The sequence below is a fragment of the Copadichromis virginalis genome, linkage group LG2 (genome assembly GCF_057382275.1).
Source record: "Copadichromis virginalis isolate Kocher_CV1m ecotype Utaka linkage group LG2, C_Virginalis_male_GT1.1, whole genome shotgun sequence".
Lineage (NCBI taxonomy): Eukaryota > Metazoa > Chordata > Actinopteri > Cichliformes > Cichlidae > Copadichromis > Copadichromis virginalis.
Genome location: NC_140619.1, coordinates 21,638,077 through 21,660,438, shown reverse-complemented (window position 1 = coordinate 21,660,438; position 22,362 = coordinate 21,638,077). Strand labels below are relative to the sequence as shown.

The window sequence follows — 22,362 nt, the reverse complement described above, 5'->3', positions numbered from 1 at the left end:
AGTCACAAGTCTCAGTACATCCAGTACCTCAACTTCACATTTCCAAGATCAAATCAGATTAAAGACGTTTGCTACAAGCGGTCCTCTCATGCCTACAGTATCATTAGTCTGTGTTTATGCATTCTTTCCCAAATGATCCAATACCTCATAATATATTTTCACTGTCAACAAATGAACAGTGACTCTTTTAGAAACTCTCAAAGTGCAGACTTGGCAGCCATCATGCAAATATCCAGCTATCTCTCTATCCGAGCAAGACGTTGTTTAAAAGTCTGAAGAGGTGACTTTGAGGATAACTGTGTGTCCTAAATGAGCAGGCTATCCAACGTCCAGACGGTCTGCACTGGGGTTGACTATTGGCCTATTTAGAGGCACCCAATGACAGTTCAAGGTGAGAAGGAGCAAGAGAATCTCCCACTACTGTGTGTGCGTGTGCGTGTGTGTCCGGGCAAAGTAAGCATATGGCCACGTGCTTGCATAATATTCTGCCCGTGTCCTGGTTTGCATATATGTCAGAACGTCTGTTTCTGCATGTGTGTCAGCGTGTCTGTGTCTGCTGCGGTGTGCAGGCTCACGTCAGCCTGCGTTTCTGTCTGTGTGCGGGATTGAGTTCACAGGCCAGACTGGCCGACCTACTGAGATCGACACCGACTGGCTCGCTCGCCGCTAATCCCTGCTCACACACACTCTAAACGCCTTTTAGCACACAAGTTTTATTTCAACCCTACAGGAAATACGGCTGATAGGCTTCAGGTGAGGCTAATAATACCACGTAGGCTTGTATCCAAAAACATGCAGAAGGCAATCCCTTAACTACAGTCCTTAAATTCAAGCCTTAACCTACTTCTAATTATGGTTAACTCTGAACACCACCCACACTGGCCAGAAGTCATAATTAGAGGATGATGACAAATGCCCCTTAGTAGACCGAAATAACCAAAGGTGTCTTTTATTCCTCCATCAGAAGTTATGTAGTCTGTCATTAAGAGTGAGCTGATATAATACTACACACCTGCAGTCACAAAGAACCTGCCATACTCTTCAGACCGATACCGTAGTAGAATATTATCTGCTAACATGTCATTTTAATAATGTGCATCAGTACAAAAACACTTTAAGGTGCTACTGAGCCTTGTTTTTGTCCTTGTGCAAACACTTTTATGCAACAATCTCTGGCTAATCTTCAAAGCTTTGGCGAGCTGTCACAGTTATCAAAGCAACCCATCTTGGCCGTGTCACAGTTTGATATCTTAACATCTGCTCTTTTACGCCTTGTGTCACCATCTGAGGATCAATGACAGGATGTGACGGGGTTGTAATAATAATTAACAGCTTTGTCATCCGATGTCAGAGCCGAGCGGTTTCCCCGCAGTAATTATTGTGCTGTGAGCTTCACATCTGTGCCAGCCAACAGAGTCCACTCACATAGTCAAAGTGCTTCTCAGCAAAAGCATTCATTTCCCAGTCTCCCTGAGATCCGTGTGTTGGACATGTAGAGGATACATATTTCTCAGACTGCCTTCTGTCAGAACTCTGTGTTTAGATAAAATTACTCCAACTCCTCCAGATCAGTGACAGAAGTCATGAATATCTTGATTTTACAATTAAATATTATACAAATACCACGTGTTAGGGAATAAAAACATTCTAAATACACGTCTAAATATGTGGGTACACCTATCTAAAGGTGCTTAATAAAGATTCAGGTCAGAGGTCACAGTAGGGATCCAATTTCCAATCTGTATGGAGCATTATCAAGTTTAAGATAAGAAAAATTAGAAGAGGAGATGGAATTACAACTTAGTATAAAGTGACAGGGCCTTCAATGCAAATCTGTGGTAACAGTGTCCAGTGGGGTCAGACCATCTCCAAAACTGCAGCTCTCATTCTGCAGCAGTCAGTATTTATCGAAACAGGTGAACCAGCGACAGGGTCATGGAATGCCAAAGCTCACAGATGCCCATGTGGACATTCTACTGTAGCTCAAATTGCTGAAAACGTTGATGCTGGTTCTGACAGAAAGATGTCAGAATACACAGTGGGTATGGGGTTGCATAGCCACAGACCATTCAAGGATCCCATACTGACCCCTATCCACCAACAATGGGGACTTGAGCATCAGAACTGGACAATGGGCAATGTTCTGCTGGGAAACCTCGGCCCTTCCATCAATGTGGTTGTAAATTTCACATGTACAACTTACATAAGGTTGTACATGTCATTTCTAAAGACCATGCAAGCAGGATTTCCTGATGGCTGTGGTCTCTTTCAGCAAGATAATGTGTCCTGCCACAAAACAGAAATGGTTCAGGAATGCTTTGAGGAGCACAACAATGTGTTTGGGGTTTTGACGCAGTCTCCAAATTCCCAGGATCGTAGTCTAATTGAGCATCTGTGGGATGTACTGGACAAACAAGTCTGATTCATTGAGTCCCCACCTCGCAGCTTATAGGACTAAAAAGATCTGTGGATGACATTTTGATGCCAGATACCACGGCACAGTTTCAGGGACCAAGTGGAGTCCATGTTTCAATGGATCAGGGCTGTTTTGGCAGAAAAGGGGGACCGGCACAAGAACAGGCAGGTGGTTCTGATGTTATGCTGCTTCTAGAATCAATTTTCAGGAAACACAATATTCCCTTTCATTGTTTTGCTGATGACATCCAAATATATTTCCCTATTAGATTTGATGCCTCTATCCCACTGACGCTTCTGTTTGATTGTCTATAAGATAGCAAACACTGGTTAACACTAAATTTTCCCCCCTTAATGTCAACAAGACCAAAATTATTGTATCTGGAAATTGTCCCTCATCTAGACTGGTTAATGGATGTCCCTGCCCCCCTTGTTTCTTATTGCTCCTCGGTGTTGGTAGTTTTTAAAATAATGGCTTTTACATTCGAAATACAACCGACCACAGTTGTTAAGACCAGTTTTGATCATTTACATCAAATTTACAAAGAAAAATCCTACCTTCCTCCACAAAAAATACATTCACCGTCTGCATTTCTTGCAAAATATGGAGGTCAGTACCTTTTAGTTACGATTCCATGACCAATGGTTACCTTGAAGCTGGTAACACGTGGGAAACTGTTGAGTATTGCAGCATCGACAGCGATCAACTCGAAGGGAAATGATGACGGAGGCAAAAATGTCCTTAATATTTTATGAACTTTATTCCTCTTCAACACATGGCAAAAACTTTTCTCATAGGTGCCGTATCTATTTCTCTTCTTCTTCTGTTTTAGGAACGTACAATGAAACAGTGCCTCCTTGTGGTGAGCACTAACACACTGTCTCTGTTAAACCACAGTAACCATAATGCAGTTAAACACTGTACAACATGAGTACACACAATGAATATCTTAACACCCCCTCTTGTACTCAGGTTGCTGGAATCAAAGAAAAGTTGTACAATAAACGATAAACAGTTGTACAATCTCTACCACACTTCCTTTTTTTTTTTTCTCTCTCTCTCTTTTTTTTTCTTTTAAGCACCAAACATAACGTTAGCAAACTTAGCAAGTTTTAGCTTAGAAACAGGTTTGGTCATAACATCTGCAACCATTTCTTCAGTGGTGCAATATAACAGACACATTTTCTCTTCATTTACAATGGACCTTACAAAATGATATTTAATGTCCACATGTTTGCACCTCTGTCGGCTCACAGGGTTTTTAGCCAGGGCAATTGTTCCCTGGTTGTCCTCGTACACTATTGTTTGAGTGTAGCTGTAGTCATCTATACCTTTCAAAAGCTGTTCTAAATATATACACTCTTGCATTGTGGAAGCCAGAGCCATATACTCTGCTTCACAGGTAGAGAGCGCCACAGTGGGCTGTTTCTTGGTCTTCCATGAAACTAAAGAACTGTTGTTACATAGACGTACACAGTAACCAGTAGTGCTGCGTTTGTCGGCAGTGTCACCTGCCCAGTCAGCATCACTGTAGGCCACTAGACCCAAATTTTCATCTGTGTTTCTTCTAAAACACAACTTCTTATCTTTGGACCCTTTGAGATATCTCAACACATGTTTCACAGTTCCCCACTGTTCTTCTGTAGGCTCATGGAAATGTTGCGATAACTTGCTTACCACAAAACTCAGGTCAGGACGGGTACCTGATGCAAGGTATATAAGACTGCCTACAGCCTCTCTATACATCCTCACATCTCTTATCTTAGTAGCACCTTCTGTGTAACACAACTTCTGATCACAGGGAGTTCCTCTGGGTTTACAGTTCTGCATGTTAAACCTCATCAGTATCTTGTTGACATAGGTTTCTTGTGACATTGTTACACATCCATCAGACTGAGTGAAATCAATACCCAGAAAATGCTTAAGTCTGCCCAAGTCTTTCATCTTAAATTTGACTGAAAGCATTTCTTTCGCATCCTTCATTACCTTTTCATTGCCAGCAGCAATTATCAGGTCGTCCACCCAGATGATCATAATCACCTTACCATCTTTTGTCTCTTTGGTATAAACACAGTGGTCTGCTGGGTTTTGCCTGAAACTGTTCGCTGTTAGGTATTCATGCAAGATCCTATTCCAGTTACGACCAGATTGTTTTAACCCATACAAGGATTTTTGTAATCTACAGACTAGCCCTTCTCCCTCTTCATAACCTTCTGGCTGATCATTTCATAATCAATGGGAGCGTGTAAATATGCTGTCTTCACATCCATTTGATGGAGTAACAGGCTCTCCTGCGCTGCTTTCTGTAACAAAACTCTTATGCTGGTTAAGTTGGCTGTTGGTGAGAATGTCTCTCCATAATCTATCCCCAACTGTTGGCTGTAACCTTTGGCTACGAACCTTGCCTTGTATCGGCCGTTTCCCTCAATGTCACTCTTAACGGAATAAACCCACTTCCCCCCCACTGTTTTCTTTCCCTTTGGCAAAGTGGTTAGGGTAAAAGTGTCATTTTCCCGTAACGAGTGAATTTCTTCATCCATGGCTTTGATCCAGTTCTTTGAGTTAGCTGATTCTATGGCTTCCTTAAATGTGTTTGGGACACCACACACTGCCCTGTAGCAGTAGTCTATGGTAGTGTGGATCTCATCGCTGCCACTGTTGGCAGCTACAAAGTCATTTAAATGTCCCGGTTTTCTTCTCTCCCTAAGAGGATACCTTTTGTTGACAAATCCATCACTTGTCACACTTGTCTCTTTTCGTTCACGCTCATCAGGTATACCACTTTGTGGACTTGTGTCTGTCACAATAGGTTCTGGAACCTCATTGTCCTTGTCACCTTTCTCTGAAGGTCTGTTAGCCATAGGCTGTCTTACTCTGCTACAGTCATCATTTAGTTCTCCCTCATCTGTCTGTGTTTGTCTTTCTACATTTACTTTGCTCACAAACTTAACAAGTCTATGTTTCTGAACTTTCTCAGTTTCAGGGTGGTAAACTAAGTAGGCGGGACTGTTCTTATCATAACCTACAAAGAAACCTTGGTCACATTTTGAATCAAGTTTCCCCTTGTCCTGTTTGTATGCATAGCACACAGACCCAAATTTCTGCATTTTTGACAAGTCTGGCTTTTTACCTGTCAGCATTTGGTAGGGTGTTTTCCCTGTTCGCTTATTAAAGCATCTGTTCCGTGTTACAGCAGCAGTTTGAATGGCATAGTTCCATAGGCATTTCGGTAGCTGACTCTCAATTAGCATGCACTTGCCCATCTCGAAAAGAGTACGCCACCCCCTCTCGGCTGTACCGTTCTGATGGGGTGAGTACGGGGCTGATGTCTCATGCTTAATGCCATTTTTCCTTAACAGGGTTTGGAAATCTCTGCATGTGAACTCTGTCCCATTGTCTGATCTAATGCATTTTACGTTGCCATATGGTGCAACATCCGCTAGAAATTTCTCTGTTGCCTGCACTGTATCAGTTTTCGTCTTCAGGAAATATACAAACACTGAGTTTGAATAATCATCAGTGAATGACTGCACATATTTGTACCCATCAATAGATTCAGTGGCTATCGGACCTGCTAAATCTGTGTGTACCATTTGTAAAGGAGCCTTTGCTCTTGTATCCGGATCTCTGTTTCGGGTTTGTGCAAACTTTCCCTGGATACACACATCACATTCCTTTTCAGGTCTATCGGTTCTCCCCTTAATCTGCATACCGTTAACCACACCTTGCAATCTTACTACATCTTCATAGTTGCAATGACCTAATATCTCATGCCATGCCTGTATGTCATGACAGGTGTTACACTTATCATTACCCTCAACTTCAGTCTGCAAATAGTACAACTTGCCATACACATGAATGTTAAAGTTAGTACCGTCTTTGTGGGTCAACGTGTCCTGCCCTTGTTTAAAGGTGACTGTTGCTCCTAATGCAGTGGCTGACTTTACAGAGAATATGTTCTGGGGGTATGATGGAATAAACAGCGCATCTTTCAGCGTTGCTTTGCGTCGCTGGCCTGTATTGTCAATCAGGAACACCTCTGCGTCCCCCCTCTGTTGGGCGACGCCTCTGCACTGGGTACCGTCTGCCAGTTCTACGCTGTGTGACTCCGGTCTGAACGCATCGTCGAAGCTCTTGAACTTGGCGATGCTGTTAATGATGTGTGAGGTAGCCCCAGTGTCCACCAACAGGCCTTTCTCCTCAATGCTGTACGCTGACTGCTGGACTTTGATGTCTACGCCCTTAATCCTGAAGGCATAATCTGGCGTTTCTGCTTTGGATCCGTTGCCGCTCTCATCTGCGACCTTCCGCGCGCCATCTTGTTTGTCTTTATGTCTACACGTGGTATCACTGTGTGTGCTGCTTTTGCAATGACTGCACCACGTCCTCCGTCTGCACACTTTTGCTCGGTGGCCTTTTAGTCCACACTTGAAACACACAATGTCCACATCGCTCTTGTATCTGCATTGTGCGCTGGATCTCGTGTGCTCACGCCCGGTTCTTCCTCCTGTTTTCATTACGTTGTCGCTACACTCGGATGCGCTTGACTTTTCAGTGTCTTCGAAACTCCGTAGCTTTGTTTTGAACTCAGCAAATGTCATATCGTCTTTATCGTGAGTAACGTGTATTGCAAATGGCTTAAAACTTTCAGGTAGACCTTTTAAAACCTTAGCAATCAATAATCCATCACCTAAAGTCTCACCCGCATTGCGCAGTGCTGTAATGGCGGCCTCTGCTCTGATGACATAGTCTGTGACAGTCTCTTCCCTCTTTTTCCGAAGCGATGATAGCGTGGTGTACAGGTTGATGATTCGGGGCTTCCCCTTTCCAGCGTAGTAGTCCCTCAATATTTCTAATGCTCTTCTCCCATTATCAGGGGCATCTCTCATAATCAGTGAGAGGCTTTTATCGTCCAAAAATTGGATTAACTCAGCGTAAGCGTCAGCTTTCTTCTTACCGTCTGCTGCTACTTCAGCCTCACTGTTCGGTTCCTTCAGAACAGTGGCTTTTAATCCCAACAAGTGCAAATATCCTAGCACCTTAGTTTCCCAAAGTTCATATCTGGTCTCATCTCCGTCAAACATGAGTCGAGGCAGCCTGCTTGCTCCTCGTTGATCCATGTTGCTATTTAGCCGTTAGCCCGCTATCCGTTGTGGCTCCGGATCTTCATGAGAAAAAACTCTTCTTCGAGTCGGCCCTGGGCCCATAACCTGTTGAGTATTGCAGCATCGACAGCGATCAACTCGAAGGGAAATGATGACGGAGGCAAAAATGTCCTTAATATTTTATGAACTTTATTCCTCTTCAACACATGGCAAAAACTTTTCTCATAGGTGCCGTATCTATTTCTCTTCTTCTTCTGTTTTAGGAACGTACAATGAAACAGTGCCTCCTTGTGGTGAGCACTAACACACTGTCTCTGTTAAACCACAGTAACCATAATGCAGTTAAACACTGTACAACATGAGTACACACAATGAATATCTTAACAGAAACCTCCATATCTTATCTGTTTTATGGTGGCGGTGTGTGGGATGGGTAATTGCAGCCACTAAAATCACGCAGTAAGGAGGTGATGGCTAAGATATTGTGTTTTCTTTTGTCCTCTTTTTTAATATTTTGGATTTTGTTTTTCCTTTATTTTTGTAATGGGAAAAAAAGGAATATGTGAATTTCTTTTTTCTTTTTTTTTGCCCAGAAGTTAAATAAAAGAATATTTATGTAACTCAGTTTTGTTAGACACATAACAAGATGCTGACAACAGCTGTTAGCAGGGCATGCATTTGACAGTTTCTTGTGTAAGCTCAACTGGAACAGGAAGTAATGTTCTATAAAATTCCGCACACATGGGTTATTTACTTTGGAATGCCTAAATGAAGAAATCTTTTCTATAAGAAAATGTTACTGAAAACTTGAACAAATTAAAGCACATTTTAAAAACAGCCTGACATGCTCTCTTTTCAGATTGTCACTAGTATGAGATAGTATGAGACACACTAAAATACATGCTGAACCATGTCAAATCTGTGACACTACAACAAATTTTCATACTCTTGGTCAATTGAGATCGATTACATGTCGTCCCACTAAATGGTGTCATTCTTTGGGAACCCTGGTCACTGTTTACAAGAAACCAGCATGCAGGTCAGACATCCCGCCCCATGGCCCCGACACTGAAACTGTTACATGGCAGATTGTTTTGTAACAGTTTTCCAAACTCGTCCAATGAGAACAGCTGGCCGGCGTCACGTGACACAACTTTTACATAACAGTTTTTTTTTCACCTCCTCGCCATGGTCCATTGAGAATAATATCGGTCCTTCCTGGACTAGGGCATGAACGTGCAGAGTTGTCAGTCGTTTGCAGCGGAGGGGACAGACGTGAATGGCAGCAGCTGGGGTGCAGACATGCACCACGTAGATGAGCTGATACGCTTCGGACAGCCTGCTCTGTATGGGGACGGAGAGTGAGAGCATGCTGCATCTCGCAGCAGAGGCTTTCAAGTCGAAAAACTTCGACCTGGCCGCGGACATCTACGAGTGCCAGCTGGCGTGTCTCGGAGATCCGCAGAGCCGGCGGGAGCTGATGGTGAAGCGGGCTGACGCGCTCGCGTTCGGGGGGAAATTCACGGAAGCGTTTGATGTGTACCGGCAAGCCTCGGAGATAGAGAGGCTGAGACCCACTCACCTGGCCAACCTCATAGAGTACCTGTCGGGTACTATACGGAGGCAAGACGAGGGTGAGAGGCAACGGGGCAACCCGTGTAGGGCAAAGGAGGCAGGTGCGACTGTATGCCCGAGAGCGGGTGCCACAGGTTGCGGGTATGAAGACTTCTCCTGCCGGATATGCCTGAGCTTTCTGTTCGAGCCGGTGACTCTGACGTGCGGTCACTGCTTTTGTAAAAAGTGTCTGGAGAGGGAGAGGAAAGAGAAAGAGCGACCGGTGGTGTGTAAGGAGTGTAAGAATGTCTCAGCAGTGAGCGACAGCCTAGGTCTCAGGGTGAATGTGGTCCTCAGCAACCTGCTGGCCAAGTGGTTCCCCACCCAGTACCAGGCCGGCCAGCTGAGGCGGGAGGGCAACGCACTGTACGCCGAGAAAAAGATGGAAGCTGCCCTGGAGAAGTATAACCAAGCAATACTCGCAGGTAAGACACCGAGCTGCTGCTTCTTATTCTTATTATTACTAAGAAGCAAAAAGAAAGGGTGTGTGTGTGTGTGACAGGGCTGCTGTAGCCTACTTCTGTAACTTTCCTATTATTCCATAACAGCATGTCAGGTGTGTTTATGTAAAAAGTACAGTAAAATAACAAGGTCGAGCTGTTCCACATTTATTAGTCATAATCGTGGCGGTGACACAGTAGCTAGCCACCTCTCTGCTGGCATCTAAGAGTCACATCGCCATGTGTTGGATAACAGGGTAATGTGGGCTGGGCCAGTGGACCAAACATTGCGTAAGCACGTAACCCCCCCGCTCCCTCATTGTGTAACGTCAAACAATGGATCAGGCAAATGTAGGTCAAGGGTATTATTGCAGGTCACCGCTGGGCACACCAGCGCTCAGTTTCTGTTTTTGTGTTTTGTTTTGTTTTTAATTGGGAAGAGCTTGGATGGTGATAACATAGGTGAACTGTGACCTTCAGACAGGAATCACTGGCAGTGAGCTAGGGGCAATCCCTAATTTAACATTTTGCTGACATGCATTAATTTAAGTAGCATTTAAAGAGCCATATGCCCCTTCGTTGTTTTCCTATTTCATCAGTTAAATGTAGTGATTAACACAGAGATCAAACTACAGCCCTCTGCGTCTTGGATCCTTAGCCTGTCCTCATTAGACTTTACAGCAGTGTGCAGCTGTAGCTCAGTCACTTAATAGGCTAGTTGTGTAAGTTTGGAGCTAGTGTTTCTCCTTTAAAAAGTGTGCCATATTTTCCATTGCTGACTATCTGACAGCTGACAGGCAGAGTATTTTTACGTTGCATAAGGACCGAACATTTCTGACTACTGGGTTCCCACATTTATCTCAAAGCAGGAGTTTAGCTGGAGAGCACCCACAGTTGTCAACTGGGCTTTTTGATGATTCAACGTGGTTCTAACATGTTTTCCTAAAGGTGTTCTGACAGATCACAATTAACAAAGGTTTTCACAGTTGCAGAAACTGAGTTCCACATCACCTTATTCATAGACAGATGGATGTATGCTGGGTTTTCCTGGATCCTGGATGACTTCTGTGCATTTTCCTGTTGTTATTTTTGGCTTTCTGTCAAAATTAAACCCCACCTCTTAAAAAAAATAGAAGAATATTCCTTTTGGGTGGAAGGCCAAAATCCTCCGTGGTGGGGGTCAAAGTTTTCAAGCACTGGTTTTTTTGTTTTTGTTTTTTTTTTTAAAAAAAGGAGTCCATTCCCAAAGGACTGACCTTTTTTTTTTTTTTTTTTTTTTTTTTTTTTAAGGGTTATGCTTTCAGAGTAATGTTGGCTCGAGGTGAAGATCAGGCCCAAAGTTGCATTTAGGCATGCTGCAGTTAAGCCTGGAGATGGTCTCCAAAGAGTGAATGCCAGTCTAAAGAGTTATAATTAGAGCAGGTCTGTGTGATATGTATCTTTGTGTGTATGCATCTATGTTCAGCAAGGCTGCCTGCAGTTAACCACAGTGCTAATCAATCTTCCTTCTGTGATGCTTGTGTTGTGCCTGTGCAGTTACAGGCCCTACTTTGGCTCGTTCTGTCATGTTTGGGGCTCCTGTGTTGGTTTCTTTGAGTGATAGCGAAGCTGGGGAAATATCTCCTTCCGGTTCCCATAAGGCTATCAGTGGTATTTGCATAAGTTTTTCACGTTATGAAACCTACAATGTGGGTGACCTTGATAGTACTGCATGGTTTTATAAGGCAGTCATTTTTTTTTTTCTTAACACGTTTTGTAATGTCGAAACGAACCCATTTTAAACATTCACTCAGCGTTATAACATGCCAGCGGATACTGTTTAAGACATTTGAAAAGGGAAAATATAGTGGTCGTTATTTATTTGTATTCTATACTAGGCTCAGATCTTACAGGGAACAAGGGTATATTAATAAACAGTTAATTATTTATTATTATTATTTATTAAGCATGCTGGCTGCTCATATATGCGGTATGTGTCACCTCAGTGTAAATTGATATCAGTCAACAAGCAGTCTGAAGATGTTTGTGTGTGTTATGTTGTCATGTTAACATGTTTTTGTTTATGTTTTGTGTGTCTGAATGAAAAAATATCGGCTGATGTATCGGAATATCTGATTTTTAAACTGCCAAATATAGATACGGGTATTAAGAATAATCTATCGGTCGGGCTGTTGGTTTTAAAAGAAGAGATTAAAAGAATTAATTTTATTATTTTAGAAGCTAAAACTAGAATATATAGAGTTCTTGTCAGAAGAATTATTTAAATTATTGTATAACTGGTCAGTAGTCTGTTCCTTAAATGATTGCTCCTCCATATAACTGTCAAATAATCATTACTGTTTTTAATTGCTGGTTGAACAGAAAGGCCATTTAAATTCATAACTCTGGGCTCTGGAAACGTTTCCTTTTCTTTTATAGTTTAAAAAAATATTTTATTAGAAGAAGGGAAAAAATAAGTGGAAAACACGTAGCGCCATTCCTAAAATTGTACAACTAACGGTTGCTTGGGTTCTTCTCTCCAGCACCAACAGACCACATACTGTTTAGTAACCGCTCCCAGATCCACTCGAGCCTGAAACGACACGAAAAGGCTCTGATGGACGCTGAGATGGCCTGTAGACTGATGCCTCACTGGTCCAAGGTACAGCAGAGAAACTGTAGCTTTTAGTTCATTATATTAAACACTTGCCCTAGTGTAGTAGCAAAGTGAATAAGCTGCAACATGCTGCATGTTTCTTTTGTGTACAGGGTCACGTTCGCAAGGGCCAGGCCCTGGTGTCATTGGGCAGGAGTGAGGAGGCTCTAAGAGAGTACCTAGTGTGTCTGTCCATAGAGCCTGACTGTAAACTTGCTAAGACTGAGGCTTACAAGGTAAATATGACCACTGTTATCTTGTGACCTGCCCTACTGCACATTAAATACAACAAATCATTTAATGTTTTAAGGGAAAACATTAAGTGTGTATTTGCAGTGTCATCAAAATAATGACATAATGGCTTATTTTCCTCTTTCAGATCCTGAGTGATCTGCTGGCTCCAGTCAGAGATCAGGTCCCTGAACACATCTCTGACTACACCAATATACTGTCTTCCAGAGCACACATCAAAAACAGCATCGGTGCTCCCTTCCATGTAAGAGATGTTCCACGTCTGGAAGTCAGCCAATCCAAATCAAGTCCACATGAAGTTTCTCTTTAATTTATTTTCTTCTTCTCTGCATCTTTACTCTCCATCCTCAGACCCTTAGTCCCGGATCACTGTCTCCAGAGTCTTATCTTACCTCGACTCTCCCTGCACCAGAGAGGTCACCAAAGGAGAATCAAAGCAAATGTCAGGGGAGGACAGAGGTCGGGAGGTTTGACCAGTGCTTCCTTACCAAACGGAAACGAAGGATTTCAGAAGAGGAGGCAAAGGTGGAACTTCAGGGGAAGAACAACGATCACAAGAGATCCAAATCTGGTGATTATACAGCTTTGCACAATCATACGCTGTCATATACTATTAGCAACTTCAGCATTGTATTTATTGTTGATTACCTCTACATTTAGAGCCAAACGAGGAGCCGGAATATTTGAGCTCTGTGGATGACGACCTCTTTGACCCCGCAGATCTGGAGTGTCCTCTTTGTATGAGGTGAGAGCAGTTTGATTTACAGCTAGGTTTACGCAACTGACACTGGACAAGCAGGCTGTGTAGGGCCAGAATGCAAACACACTGAATCTTACGCTTTAAATAAGGCATTTTATTGCTGTTGTAGTGTAGCTTACCCTTGTTTGTCCGTGGTTTTTCACTGTTTGTGTGTTTCCCATCTAGACTGTTCTATGAACCAGTGACAACACCGTGTGGGCACACTTTCTGTCTTCAGTGTTTGGAGAGATGTCTGGACCATAACCCAAAGTGTCCCCTTTGTAAAGAGGATATGTCTGAGGTAGGTGGCATGGGAATTCAATAAACTTTTCAGACTGACCGTCCACATTCAATAAGGCCTAAGCAATGATTACCAACCAGGGGTATAATTATTCCTCTGCAGTAGCAAGGTGCTGTGTGGAAAGATAAATTACCTAATATAAAGAGAAAAAACAGTGAAATTATAGAGAATTTATGAGCTCTGAAAAGGTTTTGTGAAGAATTTAAAGTAACTGTATAGATAAGCAATAATGAAAAATTTAAAAAGCTTGTTATAGGTATGGCTAACAGTTAAAGTTTGCTAAAAGATATGCTTTGTGTGTGTGTGTGTGTGGGGGGGGGGGGGGTTAACAGTAGGCATAAACAAAAGTAATTATTAGCTACACATGATAAATAAAATGTGGCTTAAACTAGCTAGCTGAAATTCTGAAATAAAAAGTTGGAAAACTGGTAGACGTTTGGCTAGCTATTGAAATGGTTAGCTAGTAAATGAATGAATATATATATTAGGGGTGCAACGATATTCGTATCGATATTGAACCGATATCGATATTGAATATATATATATATATATATATATATATATATATATATATATATATATATATATATATATATATATATATATATATATATATATATATATATATATATTACACACACATACGTATATGAATAAAAAAAAATAGAGGATGGATGCTTAAGGTATTTGGGTTAAAAAAAAAAAAAAGCTAATTGATAAACGGTCTACTAAACATAATTGCTAAGGATATTTGATGTTGGGGAAGGTGGTGTCAACTTATCCCACAAGTCTTTGGGGGTTATTGTAAGCTACTGATCTAAGGTGGATTCCAGAGTTGTTATAAATACAGAGTTGGTAACCTAGCATATTAATGAATGTTGAGTCTTTATAATATTGTTTATATTGTTGCAGAAACCATGTTTTATATAGTTTGGTTCATTTCTTATGCTCCAGTAATAATGTCATTGTCAGGGCTTTGAGCATATTTGATTTGTGGATCCCTTGAAACCAGTCAGACTAACAAGGTTGTGGGACAACAACCACAGGAGACATCCTTATTGTGTCATTCTGCTGCTGTTAACATATTCATTGTGTCTGTCTCCAGTATCTGGTCCAGAGGAAATACTGTAAGACGGTAATAACTGAGAACCTGATATCGAAGTATCTTCCCTCTGAGCTCATGGAAAGACAGAAAATCCACCTGGAGGAAATGGCTGAGCTCTCCAAGTAAGTTCATATTTCCCGCTCTTCTCCACTGTCTTATTATCAGGCTCTGCTTATATTTCTTTCTCCCAGCAAGTCTTTTGATGGATTGCAGCTTACGTGTGACATTAACATTTTGAGAATATCCTCGGCTGTTTGACCTACTGACCTACAACTGACGGCACACGTGTCCGACACAGTGATCTCTGAGTGTTGGTCATTCAGGCTTCATGTGTCACTTTCCTGACGGCCGATGCATAAATTAATTCACTCTCACGTTAACCAGTGTCTTTTACATTTGGCCTAAAGTTCACCTGGAGTTTAAGTTAACTTTTTTTGTTTTTTTTACAAAAGATTTTCATTCATGTTGAATTTTTAATTGAAAGTTGTTGTTTTGTTTTGTTTTTGTTTTTTTTGTTTTTTTTACACGATATCTCCTCCTTAATGAAAATAAAAAAGACTTCTTTTTTTTTTTCCGTGTCTCCCCTTAGTCTTAACAAGAATGTGCCTATATTCGTGTGCACCATGGCCTTCCCTACTGTGCCATGCCCTCTCCATATCTTCGAGCCCTGCTACAGACTGATGATTCGCCGATGCATGGAGACGGGTACCAACTGCTTTGGCATGTGTCTGGGAGATGACCTCAAAGGGTTAGTACTTTGACTGCAGCTGTGTGGAGTTGGTGTCGGACTATGAATGCACATAATGTTAACTTGCTCCCTGCGCTTTCTCCTTCGGCCTCCAGGTTTGCCGACTACGGGTGCCTACTGGAGATCCGCGATGTCAAGTTCTTCTCCGACGGCCGCTCGGTTGTGGACACGATAGGCAAACGGAGGTTTAAAGTAATTCAGCACAGCGAGAGGGACGGCTACAACACAGCTGACATAGAGTACCTGGAAGATGTTAAGGTATGAGGTGGTGGGGGTTGTGAGCTGGGAGAGTGAGAGATGACAGGATGAGTTTAGACTTTATAAGGTGTTATTAACATCCTGGTCTGAAAACAAGTTGATGCACAAGTGTCTGAAACTAGCATTCTTTCTAATGGCCAGCAGGGGGCAACCCAACACCAACACCAACTGAAAAAGAAAAGCCAATTTCATAATTGATTTATAACCCGAGTAAACATTTTCCGATTATTTCAGAGCCCCAGTTGCAAGTTTCAAGTCTTGTTTAATCCAGTGTGATGCTCATTTATTAAAATATGGTTTCATTTAGAAGAAAAAAGAGATGATAAAGCAGGATACAGTATGCTGTGGCTACTTTGGGATTTTTCAAGCATGCAGTGTCCCTCCGTTACTCAGCCAGAAGCACAAGTCAAGCTTTGCATCTGTTTTCAAAAGATTTTATGGTTGTAAGAACTAGTCTATAGATGTATGCAGCAAAGGTGAAGTTTTCCACCTGGAGAGTTATTTAGAGAAGGATGGTTAGCTGTTGCTAAGATGTTAAAGCTCAGAGGTGTTGTTGTCTGCAGGTGGAGGGCGTAGCAGAGCGCGAGCTGCAGTGTCTGCATGACGTGGTGTACGAGCAGGCCGTGTATTGGGTCAACTCTCTGAAAGCTGAGCAGAAAGCTCGCATTGAAGGCCACTTCGGACCAATGCCTGACAAAGACTCTGAACTTCAGGTACACACAGTCTGTTTCTTTTATAGCTTCTATTTCTATATAGTGGGACTAAAGTATCCAAATTTTTCTTCTACTTCATTTTGCCCTTTAAAACCATCTCACTTGTGTGTTTTTTGCTTGCAGGCCAGCCCTAACGGTCCCTCGTGGTGTTGGTGGTTACTAGCAGTTCTTCCTTTAGAGGGCCGAGCTCAGCTACCGTTCCTCGCCCTCACGTCTCTGAGAAACCGTCTCAGCGGCATCCGCAAGGTGCTGCTCTTCATGTCGCAGAACAGGAGCCGGTGACGCGCGCGGCTGACCCTAAAGCAGCAGTTGACCTGCTGTTCTTCCTTTTTGATGCACAAAGAACTGACGCTGAAGGCGTCGCACCTTCCCCGTTCCCCGCCGATGTCATCCAAGCATCAACAGCAAACTTTAACTAAGCAACAGTTGAGATAACGTGGATCTGAATGAATAACAGACGCCTTCCGTCATCACTTTCACAGAGCAGCAGTCCTGGCAGACCCACAAACTCGAGCTGTGTTCAGACAGATCGGGGAGTCTGGCATCACAATTGTCTGTTTAAAACCATCAGTCGTCACGCTGTTACATCACTGTAGTTTGTTGATCATATGCACATGCTAGGTGTACTTTTTTGGTTTGTTTTTTTTGTGTATAAGAAAAAGCTGCTGTGCTGCGATCTCTTAATCTGCCCAGATTGCTACTCTCACCTTTCTGTCTGTCTGCCATGTTTGCAGTTCTCTGCTCTTCCTTTTGCCACACTTTGCAGTTTGGTCAGAGCGTCTTCTAAAAAGATTTGTCAGAAAAACCCAATACGAGTGTCATATATGTGCTTCCTGTCTGAACATCGCCTACAGAGCAAAGACAAATGATCCTCCCAACGAAACAGCCTGCAAATCAAATCATAGCTGGACATGGCGAGTCATTTAACCGACCATGTTTGTCTTTAAGTGTACAAATGAAGAAAGATAAAACCTTAGTATGAATATGAAAAATGTACTCTCCCTACATAATATACTCTGTTTACTTCAACTACTCTCTTACCACCTTTAGTGTATCTTGCAATAATTAGTCCATCAGCTCTTCCGTCTTTCCTTCATGGCTCCTCCCTTCTTCCTCTCTCATTCAAACGAATAACAAGAGAATCAGCTTTTACGTTGGTGTGCTTTAAAAGCTTTTTGTTCTTGTTTTATTCATTTTTTTGTATGTTTTGACATTGATTTCCGTTATTTATTCATAGTTTTTATTTATGCATGCAGTGACGTTGTTTACATTTCACAAAAAGAGAGCTGCTCACGTTCCAAAGTCCTCCTCTTTTTTTTTTTTTTTAAATTACATTTTTTTTTTAAACTCCACCTATACGCAGCTTTTACAATCAAAATGTGGCACCAACATGAAGCTGGCACGCCCTCAAACCAAACCTTTTTCTAGATGATGGCTGGTGATCCACATTGATTATGTGTGTTGACTTGAACATATTTGGATCCTCGTGTTGTGAGAAGCATCATTCAGCATCATGGACTCACTACCAACAATATTTGGAGTTTGATGCCATTATCTGCTAAATGTATTTATTCAGTATTTATTTGCACTTTTACATCAAATAAGGGAAACGAACATTGCAGGCAGAAAAAAGCAAAGTTCTCTGTTTTTGTTTTTTTAATTAATTTTTTCTTTGGTAAAGGGTGACGCAACAAAGCAAAACACAACTGATGTTTTTTGTAAAGGCCGGTGCCTTCCATCCGCACACAAAGACGATGGTGTGGATCCAGTTGTATACCATTTAAACCAGTTTTAATGGAAAGTTGTTGCTTCCAAATAATAAATTCACAGCAGCATAAAAAAAACAAAAAAAAAACAAAGCAAAAAGCTTGTCTGGAAACCCGCCATCATATTTTTGAGAAAAAAAGTTGTTTGAAAAACAAACGAACATCGAGGCCTTGCTGATGTCTGTGACGCGACTGTTTTTACACGGCAAAAGCCGATCTCTGACAAACGCCGGAGACTGTTGGGCTTTGCCTTTAGGTTCTTTTGTTTTCTATACGTGTGTTTTGATTTCTACATGTTTTTACGTTAGTTGTATTTGATGATTTTCTTCACTCACCGATGTTTCTGCGTTTCATGTGTGAGAGCACTGGGAAGGCCTAAGCCCTGTCATGAGGCTAATACGACGTGGCTGATAAATAATTTGTCGATAAGGCATTGATACACTTGCAATGTGACAGAGTCAAACAGCAATAATTGGCCGTGTATTGTGTCTGGCATTGTAATATCCATCCATCCATCCATCCATCCATTTTCATCCGCTTTATCCGGGGCCGGGTCGCGGGGGCAGCAGCCTAAGCAAAGAGGCCCAGACCTCCCTCTCCCCAGCCACCTCCTCCAGCTTATCCGGGGGAATACCAAGGCGTTCCCAGGCCAGCCGAGAGATATAATCTCTCCAGCGTGTCCTGGGTCTGCCCCGGGGCCTCCTCCCGGTGGGACATGCCTGGAACACCTCACCCAGGAGGCGCCCAGGGGGCATCCTTGTCAGATGCCCGAACCACCTCAGCTGGCTCCTTTCGATGTGGAGCAGCAGCTGCTCTACTCTGAGCCCCTCCCGGATGGCCGAACTTCTCACCCTATCTCTAAGGGAGAGGCCAGCCACCCTTCGGAGGAAGCTCATTTCTGCCGCTTGTATCCGCGATCTCGTTCTTTCGGTCACTACCCACAGCTCGTGGCCATAGGTGAGGGTAGGGACGTAGATCGACCGGTAAATTGAGAGCTTCGCTTTTACACTCAGCTCCCTCTTCACCACGACGGACCGGTGCAGCGTCCGCATTACTGCAGCTGCAGCCCCAATCCGTCTGTCGATCTCCGGCTCCCTTCTCCCATCACTCGCGAACAAGACCCCGAGATACTTGAACTCCTCCACTTGGGGCAGGAACTCGTCCCCGACCCGGAGTGGGCACTCCACTCCACCCTTTTCCGGCTGAGAACCATGGCCTCAGCCTCTGGCATTGTAATATGTTATGTTTAATTCTTACAGAAGACTGCCTGAACAGATATTTGTACAAACAGATATAACATATAGTCATGTTATATGACTGACCCTCTGTTATGAATGGTAACTACTAATAAAAATGATAGCTCAAACTGGACAGGAAAGGGAATAGTCATCATATAATCATGCATTTGTGTGAAGGTGTCATGCTTGAACCTTTTCACATTAATCAGTCTGGAATATTTAAATAAAGGGAAATTTGCCACATATTCTAAAACAGCACGAGGAGCCAGTTCTTTAAAAAACATTAAAACAAAAATCACAGAAACATAGACTTTGGTTTGATATCTCTGAACGGTCTTTCATTCTGGCAGCAGTTTTAGTGCCTTAACTTTGAATTCTTCCATTTTTACTTAAACGCAGTGGCAACTATGGTGATGTGTTGTGCAATAACTTGGGTCTCTCTTGATAACATAGCATATGTTGTTGCAAATATCACCCTGAAAACTGAAGTTTCACTTCGCAGTAAAACCTTCAACAGCTGGTGCATTTAACTTGAAATAACGCTATGCACTGTGCTAATTTATTCCCATACAAAGAACAAAGAAGAGTGGCCAAGGCAGTTTGTAGCATTACCTTGGGACAGTACACTGAGTAGGGCAAATCTCTGTTGGTGTTTTTGGTCACTTAGCCTCTTCAGCAGGCTGCCCCACTGATGGTGGCTGGAGGTCAAAAGCTCTGCAAACCAACCACTGGCTCCACGGCTGATTTTTGGCATCTAGTAGAATACCAACATTTCTTGTCTGTCCATACAAAAACCAACCAACTAGCAATAACCACTAATGTGGGCTATGTTTCTATTTTCTTTACATACTTTGGCAAATGTATATTCTGGCTTTCTTGCTGAGTGTTCAGTGAAACCAGACAATTTCCTCTGGCAATCGGCTATTTATAAAGTTAACCGTTAGCTTAGCAGTACACCCCCCCCCCCCCTCCCCCCTCCTGATATGCCTCACACTTTGTGTTAAACACACATTTTAACAATAAATTGAGCAGTCCCTGATTAATTTATTCCCACTATTTACTTTTTATTCAAATCTAAGATGACCTGTTGCTAGCTTTAACTTTTAACGCACAAACAACATCTCAAACGAGTCATGACAAGAAAGCAAATATAAGATATATTTAAAAAATGTCTAAATGAGGTTAACGTCAGTGATAGGGTAATTGTTGTGACTTAGCCAGTAGTAGCTAAATGCTACAGCCCAATTTATTATTTTTAAAGCACACAGCTTCCTCATGGCTACATTAACTTTAACTAGAGGTACTCAAATTATTACAAATTTTTGTGGGTTTTGAAATTGAATGATGGTTTTGTCACCATGGAGATTCTGTACGCTCAGTCATTCACAGAAGCGAAATGAGAAAAGATGGAACAGCACCGGTTACATTGTCCTGTTGTCAGGGATTGAATCCTTAAAGGTCAAGATGAGTTTAACTGTATCACTTTGATATATTGTAGCAATCCAAAAACTGTGATCATACCAGTCAAATAAAAACTTTTTTTTAAACTAGTTTAGCAGAGCAGACAGGCCTATCCTGTATGCTCAGAAATGGTTCTCAACATGTAGAAGAAAATACAAATTTGGATCTTCCAGCCATCCAGCTATGCAACAGCAACAGGATGTGTCTATTGCTCACTGATTTCCTGACCTTTCATAATTCAAACACTGACTTATTAAGGAAGTGTAACCGCCATCCTATTTGAGAACTTCCAGAAAGGCAGAAAAATGCTTCCTAGTTTCTTAACAATGTTGTTTCTTCCATGTACAGTTGTGAGACTTTAATCAGTAGTCTACTCTTTTTTTATTTGTGCCCATCAGTCTTCAGATCATGAAACATGTTAGCTTACAAAGCTGTAATATCAAAGGTTTCTGTGTGATGTATTTGAAAAGTGGTTCCAAATGTTTGGTCTGATTTAAGTAGCAACTAATTGGTCTTCCCTAATGGATCGAAAGCTTCTTGGAAAAATACCTGGCTACTGAGGCTGTTTGTGAACTAAAGCACAGACGGTGTCCAGAAAAAAAGGGCTGGAAGGAAATCATTGTCTTGGTATCCTGCCCTGTCTGTTGCTAACCTCAAGAAATGTTCAAGCCCTCCTTCGCTTTTCAAATGTACGAACAGACTTCAGTTACTTCATGGCCTGCTTCTTTCAAATGTTATCAAACTAGAACTTCATAACCTCTAAATTTGTCCAGGTGAAGCAAGATGAATGTATGTATGTCTTGACATTTCTTTGATGTTTTCTGTTCACATCAGTTACTGATAGTAAAAAAAAGTATGTAATAATTTGCAGAGGTACAGTCTGAAGCAGGAAGTCATGAATAAACTAAAAAAGGTTTTGTTCTTTATTTTGAACAAACTCTGGTGAGGACAACAAGTCTGACATCTCTTTATTTTGTGTGTGTTTGTGTGTGTGTGTGTGCACGCGCATCTGTGATTCTTAGACAATGGCAGTTCAGTTTACTTGTTACATGGCAAGATTTGTTCTGAGGCTTGTCACCTTTAGTCAACAGTTCAGGAGGAAAGAGAGGGCGACAGAGCAGGAGCACACACAGCAAAGGCCTCGGGATCAAACTCAAGCTCAATTTTTACAATTTAGAAATTATAGGGAAAAGTTATTTTTACAAAAAAAAAGAAGCTTTGCTTTAAAACCATGATCGTTTGGAAGGACATAAAACATACAATTCCAGCTTTCAGTCCCTCTAAAAGAATATGCTTTTTGAAAAAATAAGCTCCTCTGGTTTCTTTAGAGAGCTAAGTCTCGAGTATCTGTTAAGTATAAATGAGAGGTGAGTCTGGCTAGTGTGAAATAGTAACTTATAACAAGGCTTGGGAGCAGGAGCAACAGCTATCCTAACAAAGTAGCACTTCAACTAAATAAATTTCCATCTCTGTCTGGTTTACCTACTAGCTCACTCACACTACAGTAAAAACATGATTGCAACCTTCCTGCAACTGGGAAAAGTCACTGGTTGCCCAGTGGCTGCACTGAG

General features: G+C 42.0%; 1 protein-coding gene across 1 annotated transcript; it reads left to right on the top strand.

Annotated features, from left to right (window-relative positions):
• The first annotated feature begins 8,712 nt into the window (after positions 1 to 8,712).
• LOC146717229 (LON peptidase N-terminal domain and RING finger protein 3-like) lies at positions 8,713 to 20,373 on the top strand. The gene is made up of 12 exons (XM_085473237.1): positions 8,713 to 9,560; positions 12,098 to 12,216; positions 12,324 to 12,446; positions 12,590 to 12,706; positions 12,814 to 13,033; positions 13,123 to 13,207; positions 13,388 to 13,502; positions 14,608 to 14,729; positions 15,197 to 15,355; positions 15,451 to 15,613; positions 16,177 to 16,326; positions 16,450 to 20,373. Exons 1-12 carry the CDS (start codon positions 8,870 to 8,872, stop codon positions 16,606 to 16,608), a joined length of 2,223 nt encoding a protein of 740 aa, XP_085329363.1. The 5' UTR covers positions 8,713 to 8,869; the 3' UTR covers positions 16,609 to 20,373.
• Positions 20,374 to 22,362: the final 1,989 nt, after the last annotated feature.

Coding starts and splice junctions, on each gene's coding strand:
- LOC146717229 (XM_085473237.1), top strand. CDS start 8,870: ATGGGGACGGAGAGTGAGAGCATGCTGCATCTCGCAGCAGAGGCTTTC. Junction 14,730..15,196: donor GAAATGGCTGAGCTCTCCAA/GTAAGTTCATAT, acceptor GTCTCCCCTTAG/TCTTAACAAGAATGTGCCTA. Junction 16,327..16,449: donor ACAAAGACTCTGAACTTCAG/GTACACACAGTC, acceptor TTTTGCTTGCAG/GCCAGCCCTAACGGTCCCTC.